General features: G+C 46.9%; 1 protein-coding gene across 1 annotated transcript in view; it reads right to left on the bottom strand.

Moving 5' to 3' along the window:
- MGST2 (microsomal glutathione S-transferase 2) overlaps positions 1-1,534 on the bottom strand; it is a 31,925-nt gene extending 30,391 nt beyond the window's left edge. The window contains exon 1 of the mRNA XM_059922517.1: positions 1,407-1,534. Coding sequence (XP_059778500.1) covers positions 1,407-1,464 — 58 coding nt within the window. The 5' untranslated portion in view covers positions 1,465-1,534. The remainder of the gene's footprint in view (positions 1-1,406) is intronic.
- Positions 1,535-17,445: the final 15,911 nt, after the last annotated feature.

The following is a 17,445-nucleotide window of genomic DNA, read 5'->3' as shown; positions in this document are numbered from 1 at the left end:
TCTCTGCAGGCCCAGGACGTGGGCACACACGGGGTGGACAGTGCCTACGTGTAGAGGGTCAACACAAGGCGTTTCAGACTTAAGTGCTGCTTTAGTTGGCTATAAGCATCCCGCTTTACTCCAGAAAAGATGGTAAATCAAACCACAAAATATGTGTCTTAAGGTATAATGTTTTCATAAATTCACAAAACAGACTGGCTAGCAAGTCTGCCATTGAGTGTGCGTGCAGACTCTATCTATCCTAAACCGTGGTGCCTCCGTGCTTGGGGCTGAGAAGTCCGTGACTCTGCCCCGTTTCCTGGTACAAGCACACTGGGAAAATAAAGAAATACCTGTTCTTGATAAGAAGTCTTGCTCACCAGGGCTCAGACCCTTTTCCCCATTTTGCGTGTTAAGGAAGCATGTGCCTAAGATAATATGAATTGAGCAAAAGTGACCCCAGAGGAGAAGAAGCCTCTATTTAACCAGGCAATCAGGATATTGAATAATCCTAGTGGGAAGGCACTTTAAAATTTAGAATGGGGGCTTCCCTGGTGGCGCAGTGGTTGAGAGTCTGCCTGCTAAAGCAGGGGACACGGGTTCGAGCCCTGGTCTGGGAAGATCCCACATGCCGCGGAGCAACTGGGCCCGTGAGCCACAACTACTGAGCCTGCGCGTCTGGAGCCTGTGCTCCGCAACAAGAGAGGCCACGATAGTGAGAGGCCCGCGCACCGCGATGAAGAGTGGCCCCCGCTTGCTGCAACTAGAGAAAGCCCTAGCACAGAAACGAAGACCCAACATAGCAATCAATCAATCAATCAATAAATCTTTAAAAATAAAGATGAGAGAATAAGTTTAAAAAACTTTTTTTTAAAATTTAGAATGAATTACTTAATCTGAAGCTCATATTTTTGCAGGAGATTTTTTTTTTTAACCTGATAATCATACTTGCCATACCCAGCTTATTTAAGAAACACACAGTAATTAAAAGATCGGGGTTCAAGAAATCACAGCCATGATTTATAAGCCGGTACCATGTTACCTTTGGAACACTCCAGATTAATATTTCTAGCCCACTTCCCCCAGGTTACCGCATTTCTAACCCTCCCTCGAACTGGGCTGAGGGTTGTAACCACAGATGATGCAGAATCTCTGGGCTCGAAGGCCCACCGCATCCCCACTGGAAGAACTAATCCCTGGAACGTTCCACACCTCTGCCTGTCCCCAGGGAAGGGGGCGCCGATGACCCTGAGCACAACGTGCTCTGCAGAGCCCACGGACCACCAGCAAGTGAGTTAGAAACCCCAAAATGCTCCCTCCCTCCCTCTGCCACACACACACACACACACACACGCACACGCACACGCACACACACACGCACACACACACACACACACACACACCCGCACGCAGCCCGGGACGCTTACTTTGCTGACAGGCAGAGAGGACAGAGAGAGCAGCCAGCAAGATCGAATTCCCGGCCATCTTTCATGCGGAAAGTTCTGGTTCACGGGACTATTCGCAGAAACCGAGGAGAAGATAACAGAGGCACTTTCGACTTGGCGAGGCCGACCTTCCTTCTAAGGCGGAGGTTCAAGCGGCTGTGTGACCTTTGCCCTGGAACAGGAATCAGAGAGGCAGGCGGGCCCAGGGTGTCAGTCAAAGATCTTCACCTGGATGGGGCGACGCTTCCCCGACGTGCATCAGATCTCCTCGAGCTCCGACCTGCGGGCTTAGCCCTCCAGCCTCAGCACCTGCTGCCGACCCATCTCAGCCAATTCGAAAACAATTCCCTCTCCTTCTCTTCCAAAGTCTGGGCTCCTTAGTCCCCTGCCTGGCTCCAAGGCCTTGATGAGACCTTTCCCACCGCCCGTGGGAAAAGAGAGGCGGTGGAAGGTTTTATTTAACCCCACTGAGATTAACATGCTAATTTAAGCCGATTCTAACTTTATTCCCTAGTAAATGGAAGACCTAGGATTTGAACCCGTGTCCAGCAGATTCCAACAGTGCCCTAAGCCCCCCGCCAGGCTTCCTCCCACTGTCACCCCAACTCTCCCATCATCGTGGTGACCATACATTTTTTTAGTTGAGATATAATTGACATATAGCATTGTCTTCATTTCAGATGTAAAACATAATGACTTGATGTATATATTGCAAAACGAGCACCACAGTAAGTTTAGGTTAACACCCGTCACCTCACATAATTACAGTTTTTTTCTTGTGCTGAGAACTTTTATGATCTACTTTCTTAGCAACTTTCAAGTATACAGTACAGAATTGTTACCTATAGTCATCATTCTGTATGTTACATCCCCCAGGACTTATTTATCTTATAACTGGAAGTTTGTACCACAGATTTTTAAAAAAAAATACACTAGGGTATATGTTCTGAGAAGGAAGAGGGCCCTTGAGGAAAGAAGTAGGCCAGTGTTTTTATACAGTAAACACAGCACACATGGTCTCCATGCCGGCCCAGGGCCTCTCCATTCCAGAGCAACGCCCCACACCGCCCAGGTACAGCTGTCCTTCCACAGCTGGTGGCTTCTTCTGCAGAACCTCTTCATCACAGCCCCTCCCCCTAACACAATTGTTTTGTTCTTTAAAGACTCAGCTTCCCACCAAACAAAGTCGGGGTCCCTTCATTGTCCCACCCTTCAACTCAGAGGGAGCTCCAGTGCCCACGGGAAAGCTGGTGAGTCTCTCCCGTGGGCCCACACAAGCCCGCTCCTGGGCTCCCAACCCAGACACTGAAGGATGACACATCTTTGGGCAGAAGTTGAACCTCAGTTTGCTAAGACGGGCTAATGATGGGTGAAGGGAAGTTTAGATGAGATAGGGCTGCTTTGAGGATTGACTTAGTTAACATTTATAAAGCACTTAAAACAGCACACGGTATCTAAAAGTGTGTTCTGTGTGTTTGTTAAATAAACACATAAAGTATCTAGAAAACTACTTAGCATATTAGGTACCTAATGTTAAAAGATATTTTTTAAAAGGTAAAAGTCATGTCTCTTGTACAAATATAAAATGAAAACACATCAAAGATTTTATTGAATTCATTAATGAGGGAACCAGTACCACATTTTAGGGAGAATTCAAAGAACCACACATGTATGGTGTTAAAAAACAAAATCCAGCTGAGTTCATTTTAAAGGTCTTTATTCAGTGATTCATGAATCAAGCAGCATCCAACCTAGCAGACAAAAAGGAGCTCTGAGGAGCGGTACAAAATGAAACACACTTATAGGCAGAAGGGAGCAGGAACAAGGAAGTTATACTTGGCAAAAAGTGAATTAGTTATTGCAAGGTTACTTTCCTTTAGAGAAAGGCAGGAGTCTCTCAGGCAGTTTACCTAAGGGTTGTTGATCAAGCAATTCCTGATTGACTGGTTTAAGATTCCACTTCCGGAAGATTCCAAAACTGTAAGTTATGTCTGGTTTAGTGACATGGGGCTTAGCATAAGTGACTCCATTTGGGGCCTGTTGCTTTGTTTTTATCAATAAGGAATCAGAGATTAATTTACAAATAGTTGCAAACCAGGTCTGCTCCCAGTGCCCTGTTGGTCTCTTCATGTTGCCTCTGTTCTCATGTGTTCCTGAAACCACTGAAGACTAAGACTCTGTAAGAAGACAGATCCTAGAAGCCCAGGACAGCACCAAAACGTTCTTGTGTATTTGATTGAATGGTTTTGGCCTTCAGTACACGGCAGGGATTCTAAACTGCGAGGCATTCACCCTGAACCACATCAACCATCTCCTAAAATAATCTCCCCAAATGATGGGCCTCGAAGGAGAGGTCTGGGCTGGGCCTGTGGGCAGGCAGAGGCTCTCCAAGTAAGAAACCTGCTCCGAGAAAGAGAAATAGCGGGAGGAAGAGCTGAGCAAGGGAATGGGGCTCCTGGCTGAGGGCCACAACCGTTGGGTGTTTAGAGCTGCTGTTTTGAGAATCTTGGGTACGTCCATACTAGGGAACTAGTTTTAAAAACACAACTCCCTGGGAATTCCCTGGCGGACCAGTGGTTAGGATTCTGTGCTTCCACTGCGGGGGGCACGGGTTCAATCCCTGGTCGGGGAACTAAGATCCCACATGCCGTGCGGTGCAGCCAAAAAATTAAAATTAAAAAAAAAAGAACAAAAAAAAACCCCCCACAACTCCAGAGTGACCTTTGGTTCCCACTGAATTGCTTTCTTCCCACTTTATGGACAAATCCTGAGTTTCCCTACTGACTTCTCTCAGCCAATCCCAGGCAGTCCCCCAACCTTAGAGACGGTTGATACAACAAAAAGTGCCTCATGTACTTTGAAACCCTGTGCATTCACGTGTAACCTGCTTTAATAGATCTTGAAAGTTGGTGTAGTTTCTGCCTCTAGGAAGATACGAAACAGTGGAACTTTGGATAACAAAATGTTCATCACCTTCTGTGGTGATAAAACTTCCAGATGACTCCACAGTTGAAATACTGCCATAGCATTTAACAAACTAACAAAAATCTGAGCTTCTCTCTATATCTCCCCTGGATGGGTAGAAGGTGAGAAGCATTTTCCCTGAAGGTAATACATATAGATGCTTCCAGTATGGGTCCTAGTCCTTATATTTCAGTAAGAAAAGAAAAACAAGAGGAGAAGCAACATATCGGTAATTATAGTAAAATGTTTTTAAAAGGTTTATATTCCCTATATAAACTCAAAAAAACTACAAGAGTTTGTGAGAGTTTAGCTTATTAGTTCATCAGTGTTTGTTACCAAAATTATACTCTGGATAAGGCAAACCAGAGAAAAGTTTGGTAATATAAAAACAACCCCAAACCATGTGAAAGAACTGTTGTTGTGAAATGTAAACTCTAAATGTAACTATTGCTGAATAATTTTGCTGGTAGATGAAAAGATATATATATATAACTATAGACATGTTCTCTCAGACCAATTGCATCCCCCCCCAATTATTCCCTGACTTCACCCTCTGTGTTCTATCCCTGTCCCTCCAAAAAATGACAGCTTATTGTCCTGGTTTCCACTGGCACTATGGCAAGCCGTCTCTGCTGCCAACAGGCCTGGCCGCAGAGAGACAGAAAACACACCGCCTGCCCGAGGATGCCCAGAAACCGTCAGTGATCACAATTATCAAGGACCATAATACTCCTGATTGAAAACTAGCCCAGAAAAGGGTTTCCATGTGCCTAGCATTTATTTCATTCTCTTGCTGGAAGTCCTGACCAATTGGAAACACCTTAACAACGCAGCAATTGTTTAAACAAAGCTCAGATTAACCGAACTTGAGAAATTATGCCCCAGCCTACATGTTGCAAAAATTCAGGGAATTGTAGCGGTCCTGCAGAACATTTTCTCCCCCTTCAGAAGCTGGAGCACTTTGCTCTGTGACCCTGGGTGTGGAAATCAAGCTACAGAGTGCTCAGGCATTTCCTACACTGGGGAGCCCTTTGGCCTGGGATGGGCGGGGCACAGGGCAGAGGATTACGGTAGGTTACACCAAGCCTCAGGCAGAAACTGACAGTCATCCAACACCAGGAATGTCCCATCCAGGCTCAAAGGCAGAGACAAAAGGGGAGCAGAAAGGAGAGGAAACTAAAGATCAGTCCGCAGGATAGTGCAGTGAGAAGAGCACAAGCTTTCAGCTAGTGATCTAGGCTCACGTCCCTGGATGGTGTTGGCGAGTCGCTAAACATCCCCTGACCTGTTTTCTCAAAGGGAAGTAATAGGACCAACCACACAGGGTCCCTCTGATGACTTAATGAAATAACACGCGGGAAGCAAACAGCACAGAACGTGGCACGTGGCAGGGCGTCCACCAGGTCCCTCTGCCGCCCCCTCCATGCCCTCAGGCCTGGTGGACGCAGAACAGACAAGATCTATTTGTCGGGAAGGGCCTGGTACAAAGCAGCGATGATCAGAGGATGCCATTATAATTTCCCAGAAGAATGGAAACCGAGCACTTGAATTGCTTCAGAACGGCTTTTGACAGTAATAGGTCTGAACCTGAGTTGTCTTAAGTGTACATAAGGTTTGGGAGAGGATAAAGTAAAGCAGAATCTAGAGACCGGGGAGGGGAATTAGAAATCCTCGTTGACAAACCCCAGCACACGCAGCCCTACACACACACACACACACACACACACACACACACACACACACACGTGCACACGTACATAAACACACTCATGTACAGATTCACACACATTCCTACACACTCACATTCTCATAAATACGCACACTCACACACACACACACACACACACACATTCTACCCTCATGTCTCCAAAGGGGATTTGTAAACTGAATGTTTGGACCTCAAGGCACATATTCTCACAAAAATAACATTATAAATGGTGGCCACGTTCTCAGGTGGCTTCACGGTTAAGAAAATTGTAACCCATAAGTGAGGTAACATGCTGCATATTGGCAGTTGAACAAAAACAAGAGGAACTAACACTTCATTTGCCTCTTCCGTTTAATCATTAGTAAATTTTTTTAAACCGAATAGTATTTGAAATGAAGCACTTTTAAAAGAGGGCTGTTGGCAAAAACTCCCTGCCCACCCCCCCATGGAGAGAAGCCAGGCTCCCTGTGGGCCATGCTCAGAGCTGGATTCATATATACTCGCTGGGACCACAGCAGCAAGAGGCAGGAGGACCCTGGGCCCAGAGGGCTGAGACACCCTGGACGGGCCTCAGTCTGACGGGGGCTCTGATATCCACCACCCCAGCTCCCAATTGCACTCAACAGAAGGGAAGTTTCAAGCACTGTGCCAGGCCCCATGCAGAAATGTCTCAACTAATCTGCCTAATCAACAATGAAGCACGTGTTTTATTCCCATTGTTCAGATGGAGAAACTGAGGCTCGGTGGTTAGTGACTGGCCCAAGGTCAGTACAGCCCAGCCCTGCTGCTCCCAAAGCCTTTGTGCTTAACGTTGGCTGTACACTGGAATCACCTGGGGGTCATTAAAAATACTGGCGCTTAGCTTTCCCCACCAAAAGCAATTCTGATTTAATTGATCTCGGGTTCGACCCAGGCACCTGAACTTTTTAAAAACTCCCCAGATGATTCTAGTACACGGCCAAGGTAGAGAAGCACCGTCCTAATCAGTGTTTCTCAGCGTGGTCCTCACCACCTGCCACCATCACCTGAGGTGATATAAACACGCAGATTTCTAGGCCTCATTCAGGATCCGTTTTTGAACATCACTTTCACGTTGGTGAAGCATCCACAGGCTCATATAACTCACACAACACTGCTCTAAAGTTGTAAATTATTCTCAGTTTACAGGTAAGGACACTGAGACCCAGAGAGCTTTGGGAAGCTGGCCTAGTCACTCCATCTCACTGCTTCTCAAAGAGGAACGATCACACATCATCTCGGGGTGTGGTTGGGGGAATGAACCAGCTGGTGGAAGCCAAAGTGGGTGTCCTTGGAGCCCGGGAAGGAAGAGGAACGGGTATGGAAGGTTCTGCAGTGGCAGGAGGGAAGAGGTGAGGGTGGGAGGAACAGGATCCTGGGGGCCTCAGGGTGCAGCCCGGGAGAAATGGAGGGAGATTTCCACGGCAGGACTTTGGGGGGGGGGTGCCTGGGTGGAGGAAGGAGGAAAAGACAGACACAGGAGAGAAATCGAGGCTGAGGTGGGGGAGAAGGGGTGCTCCGAGTTCTCAGTAGAGAGCAGTCTGGCTGGAGCCGGTGTCTCAGCTAATTCCTCATCAGGTCCACCAGTACTGGCCCGCTAACTGGTTTTGATGTCCATCGAGACTTGGCAGTTCTCACTTTAGAATCACCAAAGGCGCTTTTGAAATAGACACGAATTTAACTGAGTAATCTCTTGGATTTTGTGACATCAGCTCGGCCAGCTACTGCCTCCGAAAACTTACTGAGATTTCTACACACGAGAGGAAGAGAGCTCGCCTCCTCTGAACTAAAACACGACGCTTCTCTTTGGCTTGTCCTTAAGGCGTAAATGTTAGTTCGTCTCTCGTGCGTTGCCGGGTTCCTTCACTAGGCATCCTATCTATGTAGGCGGGACAGAAATCTAGCCTACAGAGGGTGCAGTGTGATTGGGCTACTTCAGAAAAAGGGGGGACTGTGGCTTCCCCTCCCGTCTCTCCGGGGCTTGTTAAAGCAAAGGAAAGGGCAGCTATTCCCCCTCTTGATGAGAAAACACAAAAGGTCGCAGATTAAGAACAAACAGTTAAAAGCAGCTCGGCCTTTGAAATGTGGCACTATATCCGCCACGGGGCTGACACGCCAAACCGTGGTAATTGCCTCACAGCCCAGCCTGGGCCAACATGACTCACAAGATACCCATCTATCAGACCGAAGGCCCAGTCAGGTCCTGCAGAAGAAAAAATATAACAAAATAAATTAGGAGCTTGGGATTAACAGACACACACTACTATATATAAAACAGATAAATGACAAGGACCTACTGTATAGCACAGGGAACTATATTCAATACCTTGTAGTAACCTATAATGGAAAAGAATCTGAAAAATAATATATATATATATATATATATATATATATATATATACATACATTTACATAGTATACATATTTCTGGGTAACTGGCCATGTCCAATTCACAAGCCTGTCCCCGAGTTAATATCCCTAAAGCCTGTGTCTATCATTGTTTAGGAGTGATGGGTGAGGGATACGCTTGTATTTTGTAGATAATCCAGGTCTTGTGTTTTGTCTGTATTCACCAGCCATCCCCATGCAGTCAGATAAGCCACAAGCATGGGGTTGCTACTTTTAAACTGGAAAGAAGAGACTCTGAGATTAACAGGATATTATCGCTCTAATGGAAGAGGAAGACATCTCTCACGGTAGTCAGCTGCCACAGGGTCCCACATGCTAGCGGACAGTCACCTCGGGATCACCCCCAAACAGGAAAACCCTAGCGTGACACGAACCCAGGCATGAAGGCCTATGACTGCTTTGTTCTGCTACCTTAGCAAGAGGGTAAGGAATTTCAAAGATTGGATGCCTGGTTTTCACTTTCCTTTTCTCTTCCTTCCTTTCTTCTTTCTTATCCCTCCTGCTTTACCTTAGATTGTGTCTGGTTCTCGCCTTTGTTTCTGGGACTTCGTTAGCAAAGCATCCTCGGGATTTCCGTCTCTGGCAGTTTCTGGGACCAGAATTTTAGACAAAACAGCTTCCTCCGCCCTCTGCGTCTCCCACCTCCATGAGCCGATTTCCCATCCTCTTCTCAGAGGACCCATCGGCTTATCATCTCTTTTCATCCTTGATTTGCATTCGGAAGATTCTGACCAGCCACACATTCAGAGCTGGGAGTGTTGTAGCTGAAACTTTGTCCTTTCCATCGAGAGAAGTTATATTTCGTCAAACCACTAGGGGGAGTAAATCCCAGGGATACCAGAAATCATGGATTCAGCAACCTTGGGAGGAAGCTGGAGTGTCACCATGGGCCAGCCTCCCGGCTCAGTTAAACTTCCTCCTCCAGCTTTCCAGAGGCCCTGAGAATGCACATCAGCAAAACTGGAACAAGTCAGTTAACAGAAACTGTTTGCCAGAATCACTTCTAAAGGATGCCCTAAAAAATGTCAGGTTTTCAGAAATCAACATATTGACACTTTCCAGCAAGAGCTTGTGACAGGAACAAAACCCACTGGTGCTTAAATGTAAAATGACCAGAATTTAACCCTTAGTCCTGACCCACGCAAAACTAGACACAAGCCAAACACAGACTCTGCCCTAAAGACTTACATTCCATTGAGAAACGGTCCAAAACAGGACGCAACACGTCACATTTGGCATTCCTCCAGGAGGTAGTCAGGAGTGAGAGGTGAGAAAAGATAAAAGAAGTCCCATTTGGTGGACAAGCAACCAAGAGAGGAGAGTCCATCTTTTGGTAAATATTCTGAGCAATCAAATACCACATCTTGGACTTTGATCCTTCAGTGTACCTCTGGCTTCTAGAATAGTTTAGTAAAATTTAAAAGTACTCTGCAAAGTACTTTACATAAATTCTTTGTAGAGGAGCAGGTCAAAGAACTGAGCAGAGTCTGGAAAGATTCTCAGGATCAGGCAGAGAGTCTGGCTGATAAAACATCAGAGAACGGGGCTTTCACCCACACATGCAGTGAGAGTCCCACTTCATAGCGACAGAGGGAAATCTAAAGCAAGGAAAGGAAGGAATGTGAAGATTCTCAAGAATACACGTAAGTAGTATTTGTCCGTTCATTCATTCATTCATTGATTCATTCCCAAATGCGCCGAGCACCTACCACTCGCCAAGCTCTGTGCTAAGTACTGGGATACGGGGCTGAGCAAGATGACAGCATCACGCTCTGGTGGAGTTTACAGAGGCTTGAGGAGAAGCATTAACAGGGCTTCCCGAGGCTAATTAATTCACCATCACTGTGATGAATGCTGTAAGTGCGTGGTCGCTGATGCCACGGGAGCACGCCTCAGGGGACTAACCTAGTCTGGGAGGCCAGAGGCGCCTTCACAAAAGTGCCATTTTAGCTGAGGACTGATAATGACGTGTGAGCCAGATGAGTGCTATGCAGGTGTGTGTGTCGAGGGCGGATAGGCAGGAGAAAAGGGGATGTTCCAGACTGAGGAACAGCAGTAAAGAGGCCTGAATAGGGAAAGGCCCTGGCATGGTTCAGAGGATGCCGAGAGAAGTCTAGCCTTGGCTGTTACATAAAGACCTGGGAGAGGGTGGCATCTGGTGAGCCAGGGCCAGTCCACGCAGGGCCATGTCAGGAATGCTTACTTGAGACCAGAGCTTCTCAACCGAGACGATTTTGCCTCCCTCCCCTCCAGGGACATTTTTCCTTGTCACAACTGGGAGTAGACTGCTACTGGCATCTGGTGAGTAGAGACCAGAGATGCGGCTAAATATCCTACGTTGCACAGGGCAGCCCCACAGCAAAGAATTCTCCCACTCAAGATGTCAACGATGCTGCAGAGGAAAAGCCCTATTTTAGAATGAGGATCAAGGAGCCACGCAGGGGTTTTAGGCTGGGAGGTCTGGCGATGAGATTTGCTTCAAAAAGATCACTCTGACTTCAGTGTGGACTGATGGGGGAGAACTATTAGTGTAGATCTAAAGCGATCGGTTGGGAAGATCTGCTGTGGTCTGGGCAAGAGAAGATGTGGCCCAGCCTTGGGGAATGTCAGTGTGGATGGAGAAAAGTGAATGGATGAGGAAGATACTTAAAAGAATAAATCAGTGGGATTGGGTGACAGATTGGTTGTGGTGCATATCTCAGCCCATGCTCTTGAAAGCAACAAAGCCCGAGGCAAGGCTTAAATGCTGATGCTTTACTTGGACGGCTCGGTACCAGGGCAGCAAGAGTGAGGGAAAGGGAAGTAAGGCAGAATGACAGGAAGCAGTGCGTTTCCACCCAGACCGCTGCTTCAGAGGAGCTGTGATGAGACACAGGCACCCAGCCAGGCCCCCAGGATATCTTTGGATGGGGTGCTGGAGTAGCTGCACCTTAGAACAGTCCACTGGAGAGAGGAAGGAGAATATAGCTTCTATCTCCCATCTCCCACTGGTCAAAGTTTCCCCCGTGGCAGTTTTAAAACATATCTTCAAATTCTCCCATTAAAACACATCTGCAAGTTTCTCCCATCATGAGGTGGGAACTGTATCCTCTATCGTGAATCTGGACTGGCCTGAATTACTCACTCGTATCCAGGAGAACACAGCAGAAGTGATGCTGTAGGACTTCCAAGGCTAGGTCATACAAAGCCATGCGGGTTCTGCCTTGCTCACTGGAGCACCTGTGCTTGGAGTCCTTGGCTGTCCTGTAAGGAGTTGACGACCCTAAAGCCACTGTGCTGGAATGAGCCCAGGCCACACAGAGAGCCCAGGTGGAGGGGCTCTGCTTCATAGCTCCAACCACAGACCCTGTCAACAGCCAGCATGCACTGCCGGCCCTGGGTGTGAAGATACTTTCAGATGATTCTATTGCACGAGCGTAGGGTCACTCATAGCCGTGAGTCACCCAGCTCCGGCTTCAGACGTCAAGGAGCAGAGCCAGGCCAGTCCTACTGTGCCCTACTGACCCTCATAATCCACGAGCCTAATTAAATGATTGTTTTAAGCCCCTGAACTTTGGGGTAATTTGTCACCCCCAAAGTCACTGGAACACACTTGTTACAGGTTAATGACTCACCCTTCTCATTTGAATCATTTGGCCCCCTGACATCACCCCAAACCCTGCCATGTGGCACTTCAGACAGGAGCCCGGGACACCAACAGTATGGCTGGGGGTCCTCAGATGGCAGATTACAGATACCCCACAGGGAGTCAGCCAACCACAGTGGAGCCTAAGTAGAGCATGTGGCCGAAGATTCAGGAGAGACATAAGGTCAAGGCATCAGGCACGGTGTGCTGATATGTCTGATACAGGGGTGAGGCAGCGGGAAGGCAGGAGTTAAGGATTCTCACATTTCTGGTTTCTGACTTGAGCAACCAGGTAGATTAACGATTTTAATTGAAATCATTAGTGCAATTTACTGAGAGAGGAACTGGATAAAAGGAGGGGGCTCAGTTCGAGGTACCTGTGTGGACATTGGATATGGCAAGAAGTAGGAGCCCAGAACACCAAAGACGCTCAAAGTCATTGATCTTAAGACTCCAGGGCCCCAAGAGGGCTTAAGAGCCTGTCCCTGAATCTTCTTTCATGTGCGATGAATATTTTCCAGGTCTCTGGTTGGGACCCTTGTCCGGCTGAATTATGTATTTCAAGGCTAGTGTGTTAGAGAAGGTAAAGGGAGCCTCCAGGAAAGAACACGGCATCTGCAAGAGCTGCCATATATAAATACATGCCCTATATCCCAGTGCTGGCAGGAGAGATACCATCAGGTTTACTTATTATCATTATTTTTAATGTGTGCGGAAAATATTTTAGTTACCTTTAATATGTTGGAATCCTTTCCCAGCATGCAGCGCTCTTCTTTCTCCTCCTTCTCACTTTTTAACCCAAATTGCAAATGTTCTGTATATGCAAGATGTTAGTCTGTTTTGCACTGCATGTTTAGATAATTGGTGCTTTTGACTGATGTTCTTGTCAATGTTGCTTTAGTTCACGGATTTATAATATTCCTAGGCCTGGAGGAGATCTCACAAAGAAATAATGCAAAACAATCCCCAGTTCCTGAATGCCTGAGGTGACGGGAGCCAGCCACCTCCTGTTCCCTACCACAGGTGGGCAGGATCCTCTCCTGAAACAAGAAGTCAAGGTCAGGTCTAAGGACAGGTCTGAGCTACTCCGATCCCTGTGAGGGCAGAGCCTGGGGGTCTCCCAGTCTCAGCTGGGACTCCCGGGACCCACTCCCTGCTGCTCTCCCAACACACAGTTTCAGGTTCTTCCAGACCCGCTTCCCTCAACCCCTCTGCTAAAATGAAAAAGGCCGTGCCTGCAGCAGTAATAACTTTTGATTATTTACAAAATCGTGTCGGGGCGGGGAGTGGGGGGCAGAATACAAGGAGGAATGAAGAAAAGGAGGGATGGAGCATTCACTGAGGCACCACTTTCCTGTTCTGGGGGGCTTTATCACAATGAGTCCGTACAAAATCCTGTTGGTATTAGTCACCCATATTTTTTACATGAAGAAACTGAGGCACAAAGAGATTCATTAACGTGCCCAAGATTGTGCAGCTAATAAGATTCAAGGCCAGAGTCCATTTTCCACTCCAGTCCAGTGCTCTTTGCACCATCCTTTTCTTCCCTAGTCTTTGTATCCACAACTCTATTACTCTTTTTTTTTTTTTAACATCTTTATTGGAGTATAATTGCTTTACCATGGTGTGTTAGTTTCTGATCTATAACAAAGTGCATCAGTCATACATATACATATGTCCCCATATCCCCTCCCTCTTGCATCTCCCTCCCACCCTCCCCATCCCACCCCTCTAGGTGGTCCCAAAGCACCGAGCTGATCTCCCTGCGCCCCTCGGCTGCTTCCCACCCCTCTATTACTCTTAAAGAACAGAAGGCATTTCTCTGGTTGTGGGGAGACCGGGCTGTGGGCGCAAGAACCACTGTACCTCTCCCTGCGCGCCACCAGGTGGCGCCGTGAGAGGCTGAAGTCCTGCTGCTTTTCACCGGCGCCCTTGGCGAGACACACAAGCGTGGGGTGGAACAGCTGCAGGGAGAGTGTCAAAACAGAGTTCTATTTAGGAAAGCGGAGCTTTCTGCCCGGCCCTGTTTCCCACTGGGATCCTTGGTTGGCTCTCCACAGACTATAAATGAATTTGCTTTTTTCTTCCTTCCCCATCCTACTGCTAACCCACATCTCGATTCTATTTTCTCTCCAACTCTGACACCAGGGCACGAGTCCCACCCACATCAGGGAATAGTGTGTCCTGAAGAGAGAGGGCAGCAGGCAGGCTGGGTGGTGCAGAGTCGGGGCCTGCAGCCAGTCCCCAGAGCAACTGGTGGGCCATTTCCCACACAGACCCTTCCCACCCGTGGACCATCACAGCGTTCCCACGACCCCACCCCCGCCCCCCAAATCTAAAGGACTTATCTTAGTCTGCTTGGCTGCCATAACAAAGTATCACAGTTCTGGGGGCTGGAAGGCCAAGGCCAAGGTGAGGACAGTTTGCTTCCTTCTGAGGCCTCTCTCTGCGGCTTGCTGTGTCCTCACGTGGCCATTTCCCTGTGTGAGCATCCCAGGTCTCTCCGTGTGTCCTACTCTCCTCTTCTTCTAAGGACACAAGCCAGATTGGACTAGAGCACATAAAGCGGTCTCATTTTATTCTGTGTGTGCATTACTATTCTTTTTTTTTTTATTATTGAAGTATAGTGATTTACACTATTGTGTTCATTTCAGGTGTTCAGCAAAGTGATTTGGGTACATTTTTTTTGTCAGATTCATTTTCCATTATAAGTTATTACAAAATACTGAACATAGTTCCCTGTGCTATACAGTAAATCCTGTTGCTTGTCTATTGGATGTATAATAGTTTGTATCTGTCAATTCCATACTCCTAATTTATCCCTCCCCTCACATTCTCCTTTTGCAACCACAAGTTTGTTTTCTGTCTGTGAGTCTGTATCTGTGTTGTATATAGATTTGTTTGTATTGTTTTTTTAGATTCCGCATAAGTGATATCATATACTATTTCTTTCTCTGACTGACTAACTTCACTAAGTGTGATGATCTCTAGGTCCATCCATGTTGCTGCAAATGGCATTATTTCATTCTTTTCTGTGACTGAGTAATATTCCATTATATATATATATACCACATCTTCTTTATCCATTCCTCTGTTGATGGACACTTAGGTTGCTTCCATGTCTCGGCTATTGTAAATAGTGCTGCAATGAACATTGGGGTGCATGTGTCTTTTCGAATTAGAGTTTTCATCTTTTCTTTTTCTAGTTTTCTAAGGAAACTCCATGCTGTTTTCCACAGTCAGCCTCATTTTATTTTAATTGCCTCTTTAAAGGTCCTGTCTCCAAATACAGTCACATTCTGAGGTACTGGGGATTAGGGCTTCAATAATATGACTTTGTGGGGGGATACAATTCAGTCCATAACAGGATCCAATCACTAATGTTTAAACATCCTGAGGAGAGGGCAGAATTTTGTGCTTAATTTTAGCCCCAAGAGGTCACGGGAAAAGTCATAGGTCACAATGTGCTCATGACGTTCACCTCATGAACTTCATCAAGTGTGTGATGTTAAGGATAAACATAGCTGAAATAATCCAAGTAATTGCAAAATGGCCCATCCTGGGGCTCACATGGTAACCCTGATGGATCTGGTTTGGGGTCTCTAACTGATGAACTAACTAGAACATCAGCAAGTGTCTACTTCCCTTTGAAAAGCAGTTTCCCCTCATCTCCCTCTTTTGAACACCCCCAAATGCAGCGCACTCCCGGAGCCCACAGAACTCCCTCCTTCCCTGGGGTCTGTCTACCTGGGAGACAGCTCTTGGATGGCAACCTGGATCTACCCGACACACCCTAGGGGGCTGTAGGGATGGCATAGTTGTCCCCAGGTTGAAAGACTAGGCCAGAGGGTCTGCTGAATCTGGGAATGCCCCCAAGCCAGGCTACATGGAACCTCATTTAGAAGAAATTCATAGAGAATTAAGAAATCCCAAAGAAGTCGTCTCTTCCCCAAGGGAGAATTGTGGAGGAAAGGCAAGAGAAATGCCTAATTAGAAAATAAAGACGGCAACTCCCGTTTGACAGTGGCCAACATGACCAGAGGCTGAGGGCTGGGTTGCCCTCAGCTGGGGAATGATTGTGTGGTCATTTGACAGCTATGCATCTCCAGCACCTTCTTGTCCTCAGACTGCTCTTCTGTCCCCTCAGAGGGAAAACTAACCCTAGTTTGATAACCTAAGTAATTCTCAACCCAGCCCCTACTCAGCCCTCTTAAGGGTTTCTTGCCTTCTTCAAGACCTCAGATTTCTGTACTCACGTGTTATATCGTGGTGCAGTAGAGTTATATGATGCTGGAGCCACAAGTGCGTATGTGCAATAGTTGTGAGTCCGGCCCCATGTGGTTTGGGCAGATGTATCTCAAGCAGGGAAGGCAAATCTGTATCCAGGAGAAGCGTCTATTTTAGTGAGAACAAACTATTGCAGGAGACTGATCCACGCGGGCTATATCATCTCATCTTGGCTCTCTCTGAACATTCCTACCGTGGTCACCTGTCACCCAGTGACTTTGGTCCTGGGCCCTGGTGATGCTGTCTCCATCTTTGTCTCCAACCTAAGGCTGGTAGAGCTCCATGCTACTGCTAATCTTCGGGTTGCCTCTCCAGCGATTTGGACTTCTCAGTCTGACCATCATTTACAGAACCAACTCCCTGTATCAGATTCCCACTCTTTTAAACACTTAGTTTCTTTTTGCCTGGTTGGACCCAGACTGATAACAGCCCACTTGAAGTTTGAGTTCATAAAGTTAAAGAGAGACCAATCAGCAGAGCATGTGATTGTTCCCAGTAGCCTTCAGCTTTCTTCAGGTGTAGACAGAGAATAGGCAGAGAGTTGGATCTAAGTAGCACTGGAGTCTTGCCAAGAAAAAGTGATGGAAGGAAGAGCTGAAGATGATTTTAAGAATGACCCAAAGACTCTCGGCTGGGTTAAGAGATAAGTGAGGTTATGAAAGGGTGAATAGCAATGCAAAGATGGGAAAGCCAGTGGGTTAAAAATCCATGTGTGCTTGATCATTTTTTGAGCAGAGGTGCTACAGGGAGTGAGCCGAAAGGTTATGCAAGGGTAATCAGGGATTAGGATGCTTGAAATCAAACTTTTGGAAGAGATGCAGCAATTGATAAGACCATGAGAGTGAGTGGCTGAGACAGGCTGGAGGACAAGATCAATGGAAATGAGGAAATGAGGGATTACTGTTGAGTGGATTGTGTACGTGGATATTGAAGACCCACCCTAAGACCTCTAAAGGATCTGGGTCTCTCCTCTCTTGCTTAAACCTTGGAGAGCGGGGCTCCAGCTTGTT

The sequence above is a fragment of the Balaenoptera ricei genome, chromosome 5, assembly GCF_028023285.1.
Source record: "Balaenoptera ricei isolate mBalRic1 chromosome 5, mBalRic1.hap2, whole genome shotgun sequence".
Classification (NCBI taxonomy): domain Eukaryota; kingdom Metazoa; phylum Chordata; class Mammalia; order Artiodactyla; family Balaenopteridae; genus Balaenoptera; species Balaenoptera ricei.
The sequence above is the reverse complement of the archived record's forward strand: the minus strand, read 5'-3'. Positions and strand labels throughout refer to the sequence as shown.